Source organism: Manacus candei, unplaced genomic scaffold, assembly GCF_025592945.1.
Source record: "Manacus candei isolate 608988 ecotype Guabito, Panama unplaced genomic scaffold, ASM2559294v1 h1tg000311l, whole genome shotgun sequence".
NCBI classification, from domain to species: Eukaryota; Metazoa; Chordata; class Aves; order Passeriformes; family Pipridae; genus Manacus; species Manacus candei.
This window is the reverse complement of record NW_026138359.1, coordinates 24,598-42,927: the sequence shown is the minus strand read 5'-3', so window position 1 is coordinate 42,927 and position 18,330 is coordinate 24,598. Positions and strand designations below refer to the sequence as shown.

General features: G+C 53.6%; 1 protein-coding gene across 1 annotated transcript in view; it reads right to left on the bottom strand.

The window, feature by feature from the left end:
* Nucleotides 1-1,851: 1,851 nt before the first annotated feature.
* The window catches only part of LOC127465099 (chromodomain-helicase-DNA-binding protein 8-like), a gene marked incomplete at both ends in the record, with an annotated part of 41,055 nt that continues 24,576 nt past the window's right edge, over nt 1,852-18,330 (bottom strand). The window contains 12 exons of the mRNA XM_051775558.1: nt 1,852-2,163; nt 5,481-5,689; nt 7,010-7,229; nt 8,943-8,997; nt 9,109-9,172; nt 9,979-10,093; nt 11,355-11,458; nt 12,594-12,683; nt 13,473-13,632; nt 16,307-16,506; nt 17,832-18,106; nt 18,204-18,314. Of these exons, the coding sequence (XP_051631518.1) occupies nt 1,852-2,163; nt 5,481-5,689; nt 7,010-7,229; nt 8,943-8,997; nt 9,109-9,172; nt 9,979-10,093; nt 11,355-11,458; nt 12,594-12,683; nt 13,473-13,632; nt 16,307-16,506; nt 17,832-18,106; nt 18,204-18,314 (1,915 nt within the window). The remainder of the gene's footprint in view (nt 2,164-5,480; nt 5,690-7,009; nt 7,230-8,942; nt 8,998-9,108; nt 9,173-9,978; nt 10,094-11,354; nt 11,459-12,593; nt 12,684-13,472; nt 13,633-16,306; nt 16,507-17,831; nt 18,107-18,203; nt 18,315-18,330) is intronic.

The following is an 18,330-nucleotide window of genomic DNA, read 5'->3' as shown; positions in this document are numbered from 1 at the left end:
CAAATCACCCCAAAACCACCCCCAAAAATGCCCCCAAAACTGCTCAAAAATCACCCCAAAAAACCCCCCAAACCCCCCCAAAACCAGCCCCGAACCCCCTCAAAATCACCCCAAAAAACCCCCCAAACCCAGCCCCGAACCCCCCCAAAATGACCCCAAAATAACCCCCCCAAAACACCTCCAAAAAAACCCCCCAATCGACCCAAAATGCCCCAAAACCCCCCCTTTTTGTACCTTGGGCCACCCCAGCAGGTTGCGGGGCTGGTTTTGGGGGGGGGGCATTTTTGGGGACCCCCCCTCGCCCGAGGGGGGGGGAGGGGAATCCTCGTCCTCCCCCTCCCCCTCCTCTTCCTCCTCCTCTTCCTCCTCCTCCTCCTCCTCCTCTGGAACCTCCAAACCTGCTTTTGGGGGGAATTTGGGGGAATTTGGGGCAATTTGGGGGGGGTCCCGGGACCCCCCAAACCCTTGACCCCTCCTCCACCCCCCCAAAAAAAAAATTTGGGGGTTTTCTCCCTTTTTTTAAACCCCAAAAAATCAGAATTTTTAAATTTTTTTTACACCTCCCCCAACCCCAAAATTTGGGATTTTCCCTCTTTTTTTAAACCCCAAAATCAGAATTTTTCTCATTTTTTTACACCTCCCCCACCACAAAATTTGGGGGATTTTCCCTCTTTTTTTAAACCCCAAAAATCAGAATTTTTCCTTTTTTTTTTTTTTTACCTCCCTCTCCAAAATCTGAACTTTCTCCCTTCCCAAAATTTGGGGTCTTTTATCCCCCAAAAAAACCCCAAAATTTGGGGGATTTTCCCTCTTTTTTTAAACCCCCAAAATCAGATTTTTTTCCCCCCTTTTTTTACATCCCACCCCAAAAACATTCGGGGGATTTTCCCTCTTTTTTCAAACCCCAAAAATCAGAATTTCCCCATATTTTTTACACCTCCCCCACCCCCCAAAATTTGGGGGATTTTCCCTCTTTTTTAAAGACCCAAAAATCGGAATTTTCCCTCCCAATTCAGGATTTACTCCCCCAAAAAACTCTCACAGTTCACCCTCTCAAATTCAGGATTTTTACCCTCCAAATTCAGGATTTACTCCCCCAAAACTCAGAACTCACCCCCTAATTCAGAATAATTCGGAATAATTCGGAATAATTTAGAATAATTCAGAATAATTCGGAATAATTCAGAATAATTCAGAATAATTCAGAATAATTCAGAATAATTCAGAATAATTCAGAATTCAGGATTCTACCCTCCAAATTTAAGATTTACTCCCCCAAAACTCACAGTTCACCCTCTCAAATTCAGGATTTACTCCCCCAAATTCAGGATTTACTCCCCCAAAAAACTCACAGTTCACCCTCTCCAATTCAGGATTTTACCCCCCAAATTCAGGATTTACTCCCCAAATTCAGGATTTACTCCCCCACATTTAGGATTTACTCCCCCAAAACTCAGAACTCACCCCCTAATTCAGAATAATTCAGAATGATTCGGAATAATTCAGAATAATTTGGAATAATTCGGAATAATTCAGAATAATTCGGAATAATTCAGAATAATTCAGAATAATTCAGAATAAGTCAGAATAATTCAGAATAATTCAGAATTCAGGATTCTACCCTCCAAATTTAAGATTTACTCCCCCAAAACTCACAGTTCACCCTCTCAAATTCAGGATTTTCTCCCCCAAATTCAGGATTTTACCCCCGAAAATGATAATTTTAGCCCCCCAAATTCGGGATTTCCCCCCCCAAACCCAGACTCACCTCTCTCCTCCTCCTCCTCCTCCTCGCTGTCCCCCCCTTCCTCCTCCTCCTCCTCCTCCTCCTCCTCCTCCTCCTCCTCCTCCTCCTCCTGCTGCCCCTTCTGGGGGTCCCTGTCCCCCCCCCCGGGGGTGTCCCCCCTGCCCGGGGGGCCCCGGAGCCCCCCCAGCCCGTGCCGGGCCACGGCCCGGAGCAGCTCCACGTCGTGGACCCCCCGAAGCCACCAGGGGGGCAGGGGGGGGCCGGGGGGGGGCACCCGGGACAGCAGCAGGGACCCCCAAACCGGGGTGGGGCAGGACCCGCTCCCGCAGACACCGGAGCAGGGAGAGACGGCGGAGACAGCGCAGGGCCAGGGGGGGGGGACACGGGGTACAGGGCTGGGGACACTCCTGGGGGGGCTGGAACAGAGAGAACATCATTAATTAGTGATTGGAGTCATTAATGAGCGAGGGGGGCAGCAGGGACCCCAAACCGGGGTGGGGGCAGGACCCGCTCCCGCAGACACCGGAGCAGGGAGAGACGGCGGAGACAGCGCAGGGCCAGGGGGGGGGGACACTGGATAGAGGGCTGGGGACACTCCTGGGGGGGCTGGAACAGAGAGAACATCATTAATTAGTGATTAGAGTCATTAATTGGTGATGGGGGCAGCAGGGACCCCAAACCGGGGTGGGGCAGGACCCGCTCCCGGAGGCACCGGAGCAGGGACAGGCGGCGGAGACAGCGCAGGGCCAGGGGGGGAGAGACTGGATAGAGGGCTGGGGACACTCCTGGGGGGGCTGGAACAGAGAGAACATCATTAATTAGTGATCGGAGTCATTAATGAGCGATGGGGGCAGCAGGGACCCCAAACCGGGGTGGGGCAGGACCCGCTCCCGCAGACACCGGAGCAGGGAGAGACGGCGGAGACAGCGCAGGGCCAGGGGGGGAGAGACTGGATAGAGAGAGGGGGACACTCCTGGGGGGGCTGGAACAGAGAGAACATCATTAATTAGTGATTGGAGTCATTAATTGGTGATGGGGGCAGCAGGGACCCCAAACCGGGATGGGGCAGGACCCGCTCCCGGAGACACCGGAGCAGGGAGAGACGGCGGAGACAGCGCAGGGCCAGGGGGGGAGAGACTGGATAGAGGGCTGGGGACACTCCTGGGGGGGCTGGAATGGAACAAACACAGTTAATTAATCATTGATTAGGGATTTGGGGTGATTGGGGCAGCAGGGACCCCCAAACCGGGGTGGGGCAGGACCCGCTCCCGCAGACACCGCAGCAGGGAGAGAAACAGGGACAGAGACACTCCTGGGGGGCTGGAACAGAGAGAACATCCATTAATTAGTGATTGATTAGTGACTGGAGTCGTTAATTGGGGATTGGGACCATTAATGAGCGATTGGGGGCAGCAGGACCCACCCCCGGGGCACCGGAGCAGGGGGGGGGAACAGTGGAAAAGGGGGTGGGAGACACTCCTGGGGGGGCTGGAATGAAAAATACAGCGTTAATTAGTGATTGATTAGGGATTGGAACCATTAATGAGTGATTGGAGTCGTTAATGGGGGATTTGGGGTGATTGGGGTCAGCAGGACCTGCTCCCGGAGACACCGGAGCAGGGACAGGAAGGGGGGCAGAGACACTGCTGGGGGGGGCTGGGAGGGAAAAAACACAGATAATTAACCATTAATTAGGGATTGGGACCGTTAATTAGCAACTGAGAGGGTTAACGAGCGATCGGAACCAATACCGGGGTTTTTCACCCCAATTCCAGCCCCTGCCCTCCGTGCTCTCGGGCATCAGGAGGCACAGAAACCCCCCCGAGCCGCCCCAGTTTGGTAATTGAGCCCCTGATTCGGGGATTTCTCCCCGGTTTTGACGATTTTCGTCCCGTTTTAGCGATTTTTGCTGCCATTTCCCGTTTTTCCCCAATTTTTGTGTTTTTCCCCCCAAATCCGACACCTACCCTGGCTGGTGTCGGGTGGCAGGCGGCAGACCTGCCTAACCTCCTGATTTACCCCCAGTTTCAGGATTTTACCCCCATTTTTGGGGATTTTTGCCCTGTTTTAACGATTTTCTCCCCGATTTTCTCCCCGATTTCCCTATTTTTTCCCAAATCTCTGGTATTTCACCCCAATTTGGGTACCCACCCTGGCTGGTGTCCGGGGGCAGCCGGCAGACCTGCCTAACCTCCTGATTCACCCCCAATTTCAGGATTTTATCCCCATTTTTGACGATTTTCTCCCCGATTTCCCGTTTTCTCCCCGATTTCCCGTTTTCTCCCCGTTTTTTCCCAATTTTGGGGTATTTCACCCCAATTTTCACACCTACCCTGGCTGGTGTCGGGTGGCAGCCGGCAGACCTGCCTAACCTCCTGATTCACCCCCAGTTTCAGGATTTTATCCCCGTTTTTGACGCTTTTTGCCCCGTTTTGACAATTTTTGTCACGATTTTCCCGTTTTTTCCCAATTTTGGGGTATTTCACCCCAAATCCGACACCTACCCTGGCTGGTGTCGGGCGGCAGCTGGCAGACCTGCCTAATCTCCTGATTTACCCCCAATTTCAGTATTTTATCCCCATTTTTGACGATTTTTGCCCCGATTTCCCGTTTTCTCCCCGATTTCCCCATTTTTTCCCAATTTCTCTATTTTTCACCCCAAATCCGACACCTACCCTGGCTGGTGTCGGGCGGCAGGCGGCAGACCTGCCTAACCTCCTGATTTACCCCCAGTTTCAGGATTTTATCCCCATTTTTGACGATTTTCGTCCCGATTTCCCGTTTTCTCCCCGATTTCCCGTTTTTTCCCCATTTTTTCCCAAATCTCTGGTATTTCACCCCAAATTCCGGCCTTACCCTGGCTGGTGTCGGGCGGCAGCTGGCAGACCTGCCTAACCTCCTGATTCACCCCCAGTTTCAGCATTTTACCCCCATTTTTGACGATTTTTGCCCCGATTTCCCGTTTTTTCCCCATTTTTTCCCAATTTCTCTATTTTTCACCCCAAATCCGACACCTACCCTGGCTGGTGTCGGGCGGCAGGCGGCAGACCTGCCTAACCTCCTGATTCACCCCCAATTTCAGGATTTTACCCCCATTTTTGACGATTTTCTCCTCGATTTCCCGTTTTCTCCCCGATTTCCCGTTTTCTCCCCATTTTTTCCCAAATCTCTGGTATTTCACCCCAATTTCAGGCCTTACCCTGGCTGGAGTCCGGGGGCAGCCGGCAGACCTGCCTAACCTCCTGATTCACCCCCAGTTTCAGCATTTTATCCCCATTTTTAGGGATTTTCATGCCGTTTTAATGATTTTTGTCCCGATTTTCCCGTTTTTTCCCAAATCTCTGGTATTTCACCCCAATTTGGGTACCCACCCTGGCTGGTGTCCGGGGGCAGCCGGCAGACCTGCCTAACCTCCTGATTCACCCCCAGTTTCAGGATTTTACCCCCATTTTTGACGATTTTCGTCCCGATTTCCCGTTTTCTCCCCGATTTCCCGTTTTCTCCCCATTTTTTCCCAAATCTGGGGTATTTCACCCCAATTTGGGTACCCACCCTGGCTGGTATCCGGGGGCAGCCGGCAGACCTGCCTAACCTCCTGATTCACCCCCAATTTCAGGATTTTACCCCCATTTTTGACGATTTTCTCCCCGATTTCCCGTTTTCTCCCCGATTTCCCGTTTTCTCCCCATTTTTTCCCAAATCTGTGGTATTTCACCCCAATTTGGGTACCCACCCTGGCTGGTGTCCGGGGGCAGCCGGCAGACCTGCCTGCACATGCCGACGAAGGCGTGGTAGAAGCGGGTGAGCTCCTGGTCCGAGCGGCGCTCGAGCCCCGCCAGGGCCCGGAACCTCCCCCAGCGGAACCTTCCGGAAGGGGCGTCCAGCTCCACCCCGAACGTCGAGGCCACGCGCAGGAAATCCGACTGCTCCCGCCGGCTCCACCTGCGGGAGCACAAAAAACGGGGGGAGAAAGCGAGGAAATGGGAAAAAATGGGGAAAAACGGGGAAAAATGGCGAAAAATGGTGAAAAACAGGAAAAAACGGCAAAAAAATCCTCCCAAATACACCCAGAAATGACAGAAAACCACCCAGAAATGCCCCCAGTCCGACTGCTCCCGGCGGCTCCACCTGGGGGAGCACAAAAAACGGGGGAAGAAAGTGAAGAAATGGGAAAAAATGGGAAAAAAACGGCGAAAAATGGGAAAAAATGACAAAAAACGGCAAAAAAAAAGGCAAAAAACACCCAGAAATGACAGAAAACCCCCCAGAAATGCCCCCCAATCCGACTGCTCCCGACAGCTCCACCTGGGGGAGCACAAAAAACGGGGTGAGAAAGCGAGAAAATGGGAAAAAATGCAAAAAATGGCGAAAAATGGGAAAAAATGACAAAAAACGGCAAAAAAAAGGCAAAAAACACCCAGAAATGACAGAAAACCCCCCAGAAATCCCCCAAATCTGACTGCTCCCACCGGCTCCACCTGCGGGACCCCAGGAAACAGGGTGAGAAGGTGAAGAAATGGGAAGAAATGGGGGAAAAATACAAAGAAATGGGAAAAAACGTCGAAAAACGGTGAAAAAGGCAAAAAAAAAAAACCCCAAAACACCCAGAAATGATAGAAAACCACCCAAAAATCCCCCCAATCCGACTGCTTGTGGCAGTTCCACCTGGAGATGAGGGAAAAACCGGGGTGAGAAGGCAAAGAAATGGGAAAAACGGGGAAAAAAGGGGGAAAATGGCAAAAAAGGGCAAAAACCATCACAAAGCACCAAAAAACGACAGGTTTGGGGGCTTTTCCCCCAAAACCAAGACAAAAAACCCAATTCTGGAGTCCCTAAACCCTAAAAACTCCCAAATCTGGAGGTCCCGAACCCCAAAATCACCCAAAATAACCCCAAAACCCACATCAGGAAGGTCCTGGAAGGGCAATAAAGGTATCACCAATGGCCCAAAACCAGTAGATTTCGGGTTTTTCCCCCCAAAACCGAGACAAAACCCCTCATTTCGGAATCCCTAAACCCTAAAAATATTAATTCTGGGGGTCCTGAACCCCAAAACAACCCAAAACAACCCAAAACAACCCCAAAACCCCACATCAGGAAGGTCCTGGAAGGGCAATAAATGCACCATAAACCACCTAAAAACGTCCAATTTTGACCCTTTTTCCCCCCCAAAAAAACCCACCTGGGGGTTTTCGACCCCCCCGGACCCGAATTTGGGGGTCTCGACCCCCAAAACCGCCCCGAACCCCCCCAAAAACTCACCTCTGCTGCTTGTCCCGCCCCCGGCGCTGCCTCCTCCTCTCCCCGGGCGGGTTGGGGGGCTGAGGGGGCGGGGCCTGCGCCGGAGGGGGCGGGTCCCCCCGAGGCCCCGCCCCTCCCCTCTGCAGCGCGCCAATCAGGCGGCGGAAGCGGGCGGTGAGGGCGGAGCCGGTGGGCCAGGGGGGCGGGGCCTCCGAGGAGGGCGGGGCAGGGGCGGGGGGGCCTGGAAAAGGGGGAGGGGCAAAGAAAAAAAGGGGTTATGGGGCAGTTTGGGGGGTTTGGGGGGGTCTTGGGGGGTTTTGGGGGGGTTTGGGGGATTTTTGGGGGTATTTTGGGGTATTTTGGGGGATTTGGGATGCTTTGAGGGTTTGGGGCATTTTGAGGATTTTTGGGGGTATTTTGGGGTGTTTTGGGGTATTTTTGGGGGGTTTGGGGGGTTTTGGGGGGATTTCAGGCATTTTTGGGCCATTTTTGGGTACATGGGGGTTGGGGGTATTTTTGGGGGTACTTTGGGGTGTTTTGGGGTATTTTGGGGATTTTTGGGGTATTTGGGGGTATTTTGGGGCTTGGGGGATTTTGGGGACTTTTAGGGGGTATCTTGGGGTATTTTAGGGTATTTGGGTATTTCTGGATATTTTTTGGATATTTTTGGATATTTTGGATATTTTTTGGTATTTTTAGGGGGGGTGTTTTGGGGTATTTTGGGGATTGGGGCAGTTTGAGGTATTCTGGGGGGGTTTGGGGTATTTTTGGGGTATTTTTGGGGGTATTTTGGGGTGGTTTGGGGGCATTTGGGGTGTTTTGGGGTATTTTGGGGTGTTTTGGGGTATTTTGGAAATTTTTGGGGTATTTGGGGGCATTTTGGGGCTTGAGGGATTTTGGGGATTTTTAGGGGAATATTTTTAGGTGTTTTGGGGTCTTTTTGGGGGGTTGGGGTGTTTTGGGGGGATTTGGTGGATTTTTGGGCCATTTTGGGGTATTTGGGGGTTTGGGGGTATTTTTGGGGTACTTCGGGGTGTTTTGGGGTATCTTGGGGTATTTTGGGGTATTTGGGTATTTCTGGATATTTTTTGGATATTTTTGGGTATTTTGGATATTTTCTGGTATTTTTGGGGGGGTGTTTTGGGGTATTTTGGGGATTGGGGCAGTTTGAGGTATTCTGGGGGGGTTTGGGGTATTTTTGGGGTATTTTTGGGGGTATTTTGGGGTGGTTTGGGGGCATTTGGGGTGTTTTGGGGTATTTTGGGGTGTTTTGGGGTATTTTGGAAATTTTTGGGGTATTTGGGGGGATTTTGGGGCTTGGGGGATTTTGGGGATTTCTAGAGGGGATTTTGGGGTGTTTTGGGGTATTTTTGGGGGGTTTGGGGTGTTTTGGGTAATTATGGACCATTTTTGGGCATTTGGGGGTTTGGGGGTATTTTTGGGGTACTTCGGGGTGTTTTGGGGTATCTTGGGGTATTTTGGGGTATTTGGGTATTTTTGAATATTTTTTGGATATTTTTGGGTATTTTGGATATTTTCTGGTATTTTTGGGGGGGTGTTTTGGGGCGTTTTGGGGTATTTTGGGGATTGGGGCAGTTTGAGGTATTCTGGGGAGGTTTGGGGGATTTTTGGGGTATTTTTGGGATATTTTGGGGGTATTTTGGGGTGGTTTGGGGGCATTTGGGGTGTTTTGGGGATTGGGAGGTGTTTGAGATATTTTGGGGCGTTTTGGGGGTATTTTGGGGATTTTTGGGGTATTTGGGGGTATTTTTGGGACCTTTTGGGGTTATTTTTGGGGGGGGCTGGGGGGATATTTTTGGGGGTATTTTTGGGGGTATTTTGGGTAATTTTTTAGGGCCTTTTTAGGGATTATTTTTTGGATTTTTTGGGTTATTTCCAGAGGGATTTGGGGACGTTTTTTGGGGTGGATTTGGGGTTTGTTTTTTTCCTTTACCTTCCTCCCCGTCCACCACCGAAATCTCCTCGTCCAGCCCGGCCAGGGGGTCACTCTGAGGGGGTCAAAGGTCACAGAAAGGTCACCCCAGACCCCCCCAATTTTTCCTGTGACACTTTAAACGATTTTAACCCCAATTTTGGGCGTTTTCCCCCCAATTTTTTACCTCCTCAGCCCCCCCCGGGGCCGGTTTGTACTCGGGGTCCTCGGGGTCCTTGTCGAAGTCCGGCCTGGGGGAGAGAGAAAAACCCCAAAATCGGCTCAAAAGGACCCAAAAACGAGCAGAACGACCCGGAATTGCCCAAAACGGGGCGGTTTGAGCCCAAAAGGTGCCTCAGCCCGAGGGGTGAACTCAGCCCGGCCCCGGGGCCGGTCGGTATTAGCATGGCTGGGTCATCAGGGGCACCCAATTTGGGGGGAAAACACCAAAAACGGGGGGTTTGGGAGGTCTGGGATGGGAAAAGACCCCAAAAATGGGGATTTGGGGGGATTTTGGGGGGTCTGGGATGGGAAAAGACCCCAAAAATGGGGGTTTTGGGGCATTAAAGGGGGACAGACCCCAGAAATGGGGCTGCAAATCAGCACAAAACCCCCCAAAAACGTGTCCAGACCCCCCAAAACCCCCTGAAATCCCCCCCAAAAACCTCAAACCTCCCCAAATCCCCCCCAAAACCAACTCAGAAACCCCCAAAACCCCCCGAAATCCCCCCCAACAGCCTTAAATTCCCCAAAATTAATTCAAATCCCCCCCAAACCACCTCAAATCCCCCTCAAATACCCCCCAAACCTCCCTCAAATGCCCCCAAATCCCCCTCAAATCACCTCAACCCCCCCAAATTAATTCAAACCCCCCCCACATCAACCCAACCCCCCCCAAATTCCTCCCAAAATCCCCCCAAACCTCCCAAAATCCCCCCCCCAATGAATTCAAATCCCCCCCAAACCACCTCAAACCAACCCCAAACCCCCCAAATTAATCCAAATCCCCCCCAAATTAATTCAAATACCCCCCATTTTTTGGGGGGGGGTCACTCACCCCTCGGGCCCCTCCAGCCTCTGCTCGGCCGCCACGGCCCCGGCGTCGGGACCCCCGGCCTTGGCCAGGAAACACAGGGCGGGGTCTGCCCTCATCGTGTGGTACCTCTCGTAGCCTGGGGGGACCCAAAATCACCCCAAAAATCAGAGCCAGGACCCCCAAAAACCACCCCAAAAATCCCCTTCAAATCCCACCAAAAACATCCCTAAAACGGCCCCAAAAACACCCCAAAACTAGACCCAAAATCAGCCCCAGGACCCCAAAAATCAGAGCCAGGACCCCCAAAAACCCCTCTGAAACCACCCCTTCAAATCCGAACAAAACCACCCCAAAATCACCCCAAAAATCAGAGCCAGGACCCCCAAACCCCCCCCCAAAACCCATAGTCAAATGCTATCACAAACACCCCCAAAAACACCCCAAAAATCACACCCAGGACCCCCAAAAACCCCCCTCATCGTGTGGTACCTCTCGTAGCCTGGGGGGACCCAAAAACATCCCAAAAATCAGAGCCAGGACCCCCAAAAACACCCCCAAAACCCCCCTCATCGTGTGGTACCTCTCGTAGCCTGGGGACCCCAAAAACACCCCAAAAACACCCCAAAAACACCCCAAAATCAGCCCCAGGACCCCCAAAAACCACCCCAAAAATCCCCTTCAAACCCCACCAAAAACATCCCTAAAACAGCCCCAAAAACACCCCAAAAATCAGAGCCAGGACCCTCAAAACCACCCCAAAACCCCCCCAAGTCCCCCCAAATCCCCCCAAAGTCACCTCAAATCCCCCCCCGGGACCTCCCAGGACCCCCCCAAATCCACCTCAAATCCCCCCAGGACCCCCCCAATCCCCCCCAAATCCACCTCAAACCTCCCCAAATCCCCCCAAATCCCCCCAAAACCCCCTCAAATCCCCCCAAATCCCCCTCAAATCCCCCCAAGCCCACCTCAAATCCCCCCAAAACCCCCCCAAATCCCCCTCAAACCCCCCCAAATCCCCCCAGGACCCCCCAAATCCTCCCCAAATCCACCTTAAACCCCCCAAAATCCCCCACAGGACCCCCCAAATCCCCCCAAGTCCCCCCAGGGCCCCCCCAATTCCCCTCAAATCCCCCCAAATCCCCCCAATCCCCCTCAACTCCCTCCAAATCCCCCTCAAATGCCCCCAAACCCACCTCAAATCCCCCCCCAAGATCCCCCCAAAACCCCCCCAAATCCACCTCAAATCCCCCCAGGACCCCCCAAATCTCCCCAGAGCCCCCCAAATCCCCCCAAATCCACTTCAAATCCCCCCAAACCCACCTCAAACCTCCCCAAATCCCCCCAAATCCCCCCAAAAAACCCCCCAAACCCCCCCTGCCCCCCCATCCCCCCCTCACCGTGTTTGAAGACCCCCAAAAGCAGCGACTTGTCGGCCTCGGGGTCCCACCAGGCCGAGGGCACCTCCAGCTGCTCCACCAGGGGCACCCACACCCGGATCTCACTGGAAAAAAACCAAAATTGGGTCAAAAACACCAAAAATTGGGTTAAAACCCAAAAAAATCGGGTTAAAAAACCAAAAATTGGATTAAAACCCCCAAAAATCGGGTTAGAAACCCCCAAAAACGGGGTCAGGGCACCTCCAGCTGCTCCACCAGGGGCACCCAGACACGGATCTCACTGGAAAAAACCCAAAATTGGGTCAAAAACACCAAAAATTGGGTTAAAAAAACCAAAATTGGGTTAAAAACCCAAAAATTGGGTTAAAACCCCCAAAAATGGGGTCAGGGCACCTCCAGCTGCTCCACCAGGGGCACTCACACCCTGATCTCACGGAAAAACGGGGTTAAAAACACCAAAATTGGGTTAAAAACCCCAAAAATCGGGTTAAAAACCCCAAAATTGGGTTAAAAACCCCAAAAAGGGTCTGGTGGATCCCAAATCCCCCCAAAAAGGGTCTGGGGGATCCCAAATACCCCCAAAAAGGGTCTAAAAACCCCCAAATTCCCCCCAAAAAGGGTCTGGGAAACCCCAAATTCCCCCAAAAAGGGTCTGGAAAATCCCAAATCCCCCCAAAAAGTGTCTGGGACCCCCAAAATTCCCCAAAAAAGGGTCTGGTGGATCCCAAATCCCCCCAAAAAGGGTCTGGAACACCCCAAATTCTCCCCAAAAAGGGTCTGGGAAACCCCAAATCCCCCCAAATCCCCCCAAAAAAGTGTCTGGAAAACCCCAAATCCCCCCAAAAAGGGCCTGGTGGATCCCAAATCCCCCCAAATCCCCCCAAAAAGGGTCTGGGACCCCCCAAAAAGGGTCTGGTGGATCCCAAATCCCCCCAAAATCCCCCCAAAAAGGATCTGGAAAACCCCAAATCCCCCCAAAATCCCCCAAAAAAGTGTCTGGAAAACCCCAAATCCCCCCAAAAAGGGTCTGGTGGATCCCAAATCCCCCCAAATCCCCCCAAAAAGTGTCTGGAAAACCCCAAATCCCCCCAAAAAGGGTCTGGTGGATCCCAAATCCCCCCAAATCCCCCCAAAAAGGGTCTGGGACCCCCCAAAAAGGGTCTGGAAAACCCCAAATCCCCCCAAAAATTGCCTGGAAACCCCCAAAACCCCCCAAATGCCCCCCAAACCCCCCCTCACCTGGCGGGGGTCCCGGCGAGCACCTTGGGGGCCTCGTCGCCGAGGACGTCGTGGTGCAGGAAGTGGAGCATCCTCACCCTCAGCAGCACCCTGGGACCCAAAATCCCCCAAATTCACCCCAAATCCGGGCCGGGAACCCAAAAACGGCGCTTTTCGCCCCAGATTTGGGGTTGGGGCCCCAAAAACCCCCTGAAATTTCACCCCAAACCCCACCCCAAATCCAGGGGTTTTTCACCCAAACCCCACCGGTTTCACTCGCTCCAAATTCGGACTTTTTTTTTCCCCAATTTTGGGTTTTTCACCCCAAAACTCCATTTTTTCCCAAATTTCGGGTTTTTTTCCCAAAATCGTGGGTTTTTTGCCCCAAGTCTCTGAGGTTCCCCCTCAAACCTCACCGACTCCCCCCCCCCAAATTCAGGGTTCAGGTTGCAAAACCTTTTCAGCACAAATTCGGGGTTTAAATCCCAAAATCCACCGTTTTCACCCCAAAATGGTGTTTTTTCCCAAAATCGCTGCTTTTCACCCTAAATCTCACTCAGAGCACCGGTGTCAGAAGTGTTTCCCACCCCCCTTGCCCTGGCAGAGCCCTCCAGGGCTGCCACCCTAAATTCAACTGGTTTTTTTCCCAAAAATTGCGTTTTTTTCCCAAATCTAGAATTTTTGCAAAAAAAAAACCATTTTCCCCCAAATTTCGGACGTTTCACCCCAAATTCAGGGCTGGAACCCCAAATCTCAAACCTTCTGCCCCAAACTCCAAAGTTTCCCTCTCATATCTCACAGACTTGCACCTCAAATACGGGTTTTTTTGCCCGAATTCGGGGTTTTTTGCCCCAAATCCAATTTTTGCCCAAAATCGCCGTTTTTGGCCCCAAATCTCACTTGCTGCACTGGTGCCGGAGGTGTTTCCGGTAGCCCTCGTCCTGGAACAGCCCCTCGGGGTTGTGTCTCCGCAGCCACTCGGCCTGGGGGGGGTCCAGGGGGGGGAGGGGCTTCGGCTTCTTCCCCTTCCGGCCCCGCGGGATGGGGGCGGGGGCGGGGCCTGGAAATGGGGGGAAAAAGGGGGAAAACGGTCAAAAACGGGGGGGATGGGAGGGAAAGAGGGAAAAATAACGGGAAAGCTCCCGAAATAGGGCAGAAAATGCAGGAAAAAAGGGGGAGAAACGGGGGAAAATTCGGGAAAAAAGAGACAAAAAGAGGGGAAAAAAAAGGGGGAAATTGGGGAAAAAATGGGGAAAAACGGGGGAAAAAAAGAGGAAAAATGGAGGGAAATGGGGAAAAATAAGGAGGAATGGGAAAAAGGGAAAATGGAAGAAACGGGGGGAAAAAGTGAAAAAATTGAGGGAAATGGGGAGAAAAAGAGTAAAATGGGGGAAAACGAGGGAAAAGGGGGAAAATGAGGGAAAATGGGGGAAAATGAGGGAAAAATGGGGGAAAATAGGGAAAACAAGGAATAAAGGGGGAAAAGGGTGAAAAAAGGGAGGAAAATGGGGGAAAAATGGGAGAAAAATGGGGAAAAATAGTGAAAAATGGGGAAAAATAGTGAAAAATGGGGAAAATGGGGAAAAAGGGGGAAAATTGGAGAAAATGGGGGAAAACAGAAGGAAAATGGGGGAAAATAAGGAAAAATATGGGGAAAAAATAAGGAAAAATATGGGGAAAAATAAGGAAAAATATGGGGAAAAATAAGGAAAAATATGGGGAAAAATAAGGAAAATGGAGTGAAAATAAGGAAAAATGGGGGGAAATGTGGGAAAACCAAGAGAAAAGAGGAAATCAGGGAAAAGACAAAAAAAACGAGGGGAAAGAGTAATAAAGTGGAGGAAAAGAGCAAAAAACAGCAAAAATGGAGCAAAATTGTGGAAAGAGGATTAAGAAATGGGGAAAAACGGAAAAAAAGCAAAAAAAAGATGAAAAAATGAAGAAATAGTAACAAGAAGGAGAAAAAAGATGAGAAAAGGGAAAAAACAGTAAAAAGAAGGAGAAAAACGATGGGAAAAAGAAAAAGATGATGAAGGAAATAGGAAAAAAATGAAAGAAGGATTAAAAAAATAGAATAAAATAGTAAAGAAATGGGGAAAGGGAAAGAAAAGGGGGTTGGAACGGCCCAAACGGTCCCAAAATGGGTCTGGAACCCCCCAAACGGCCCCAAAATGGGGCTGGAACAACCCAAACGGCCCCAAAATGGGTCTGGAACAACCCAAACAGTTCCAAAATGGGGCTGGAACAACCCAAATGGCCCCAAAATGGGGCTGGAACAACCCAAACGGCCCCAAAATGGGGTTGGAACCCCCTAAAACGGCCCAAAAATGGGGTTGGAACCCCCTAAAACGGCCCAAAAATGGGGTTGGAACCCCCCAAAACGCCCAAAAATGGGGCTGGAAGGGCCCAAACGGCCCCAAAATGGATCTGGAACCCCCCAAACGGCCCCAAAATAGGTCTGGACCCCCCCAAACAGTCCCAAAATGGGGTCTGGAATCCCCCAAACCGCCCCAAAATGGGGCTGGAACAACCCAAACAGTTCCAAAATGGAGCTGGAACAACCCAAACGGCCCCAAAATGGGGCTGGAACAACCCAAAGGCCCCAAAATGGGGTTGGAACCCCCCAAAACGCCCAAAAATGGGGCTGGAAGGGCCCAAACGGCCCCAAAATGGGGCTGGAACCCCCCAAAACGCCCCAAAATGGGGTTGGAACCCCCCAAAACGCCCCAAAATGGGGTTGGAAGGGCCCAAACGGCCCCAAAATGGGGCTGGAATCCCCCAAAAGGCCCCAAAATGGGGCTGGAACCCCCCAAACGGTCCCAAAATGGGGCTGGAACCCCCCAAAACGCCCCAAAATGGGGCTGGAAGGGCCCAAACGGCCCCAAAATGGGGCTGGAACCCCCCAAAACGCCCCAAAATGGGGTTGGAACAACCCAGACGGCCCCAAAATGGGGTTGGAACAACCCAAACCGCCCCAAAATGGGTCTGGACCCCCCAAACGGCCCCAAAATGGGACTGGAACCCCCCAAACGGCCCCAAAATGGGGCTGGAACGGCCCAAACGGCCTCAAAATGGGACTGGAACCCCCCAAACGGCCCCAAAATGGGGCTGGAACCCCCCAAACGGCCCCAAAATGGGGCTGGAACCCCCCAAACGGCCCCAAAATGGGGTTGGAACCCCCCAATCAGTCCCAAAATGGGGCTGGAACAACCCAAAGGCCCCAAAATGGGGTTGGAACCCCCCAAAACGCCCAAAAATGGGGCTGGAAGGGCCCAAACGGCCCCAAAATGGGGCTGGAACCCCCCAAAATGCCCCAAAATGGGGTTGGAACCCCCCAAACGGCCCCAAAATGGGGTTGGAACCCCCTAAAACGGCCCAAAAATGGGGTTGGAACCCCCCAAACCGCCCCAAAATGGGGCTGGAACAACCCAAACGGCCCCAAAATGGGGTTGGAACCCCCCAAACGGCCCCAAAATGGGGTTGGAACCCCCCAAAACGCCCAAAAATGGGGCTGGAAGGGCCCAAACGGCCCCAAAATGGGGCTGGAACCCCCCAAAATGCCCCAAAATGGGGTTGGAACCCCCCAAACTGCCCCAAAATGGGGCTGGAACCCCCCAAAATGCCCCAAAATGGGGCTGGAAGGGCCCAAACGGCCCCAAAATGGATCTGGAACCCCCCAAACGGCCCCAAAATGGGTCTGGCCCCCCCCAAAGCGCCCCCCTGGGGGGTCTCACCGGCGTGGGCGTGGGGCGGGCGGGCGCGGCCGTTCTCGGGGGGGGCCACGAGGGCCCAGGCGAAGGCCCGCACGGCCTCGTCGCCGCGGAAGTGCAGGAGGCAGAAGAGCAGGATGGCCCGGCAGATGCTCTCCACGTCCCGCTCCGACAGCCGCCGCTTGAACCGGCCCTGCGCCACCATCTCCCGCCAGCGGCCCCACCTGGGGGGGGGGGAAACAGGGTCAACGGGGGGCAACGGGGGCAACGGGGGGGCAACGGGGGGGTCAACATGGTCAACGGGGGCAATGGGGGGGTCAACATGGTCAACGGGGCGTCAACGGGAGCAATGGAGAGTCAACATGGTCAATGGGGGCAATGGGGGGTCAACAGGAGCAATGGAGAGTCAACATGGTCAATAGGGGCAACGGGGGGTCAACATGGTCAATAGGGGCAACGGGGGGTCAACATGGTCAATGGGGGCAACGGGGGGTCAACAAGGTCAATGAGAGGTCAACACGGTCAATGGGGACAACAGGGGGGTCAACGTGGTCAACGGGGGGTCAACATGGTCAATGGGGGCAATGGGGGGTCAACAAGGGGTCAACACAGTCAATGAGAGGTCAACATGGTCAATGGGGGCAATGGGGGGTCAATGGGGCGTCAACATGGTCAATAAAAGATCAACATGGTCAAAGGGGGCAACGGGGGGTCAACAGGGGCAATGGGGGGGTCAACGGGGGGTCAACACAGTCAATGGGGGGTCAACCTGGTCAATGGGAGTAATGAGCAGTCAATGGGGGGTCAACACGGTCAATGGGGGCAATGGGGGCAATGAGTGGCCAATGGGAGGTCAACACAGTCAATGGGGGCAATGAGTGGTCAATAGGAGGTCAACACGGTCAATGGGGGCAATGAGTGGCCAATGGGAGGTCAACACGGTCAATGGGGGCAACGGGGAGTCAACAGGGCCAACGGGGGGTCAATGGGGAGTCAACAGGAGCAATGGGGGGGTCAACACGGTTAATGGGGGCAACGAGGGGTCAACAGAGGGTCGACACCACCAACGGGAGCGACGGGGGGGTCAACACGGTCAATGGGAGGTCAACAAGGTCAACGGGGGCAATGACGGGTCAACGCAGGTTCAACACCACCAATGGGAGCAACAGGGGGGTCAACACCATCAATGGGAGGTCAACAAGGTCAACGGGGGCAATGGGGGGTCAACGGGGCCAACATTGCTCAACGGGGTCAACGAGGGGTTCGACACGGTCAACGGGGCCAACGGGGTCAACGAGGGGCTCGACACAGTCAACGGGGTCAACGGGGTCAACGAGGGGCTCAATGGGGTCAACGAGGCCAACGGGGTCAACGAGGGGCTCAATGGGGTCAACGAGGCCAACGGAGTCAACGAGGGGCTCGACACGGTCAACAGGGCCAACGGGGTCAACGAGGGGCTCAATGGGGTCAACGGGGTCAACGGGGTCAACGAGGGGCTCGACAGGGTCAACGGGCCCAAGGGAAGGCGCCCGCCCAGCCCTCCCCTCACCCGTAGACCATGAGGCTCTTCTCGACGCGGAAGCAGTCGGTGCGGCCGTAGGGGCCCCCCCCGGCCTGCTGGGGCTGGGGTTGCTGCTGGTGCTGCTGGTGGTGGTGGTGGTGGTGCCGGCGGGTGCCGCGGGCGCTGCCGGTGCCGCGCTCCAGGCGCTGCTCGAGGTCGTCGTCGCTCTCCAGGTCGGAGAACTCGACCAGGTCGTCGTCGCGCAGGGTGCTGAAGTGGCGCGTCTGCTTCCGCACCCGCGGCGTGTCGATCACCAGCGTGTTCTGGGGGGACACCCACCCGCTTTAGGGCGTGGCCAGAGGGGCGGGGACACGCCCCCCCCAGGCCACGCCCCCCGGGCCACGCCCTGGCGAGCCCCACCTTGCTGTTGAGCAGCTCCAGGTCCAGGTCGGCCTTCTTGGCCCACTTCTGCCAGAAGTTGGGGTCGTCCAGCGCGATGTCCGGGCGGTTCTCCGACGCCACGAAGCTCGCCTGGAGGGGAAGGGGG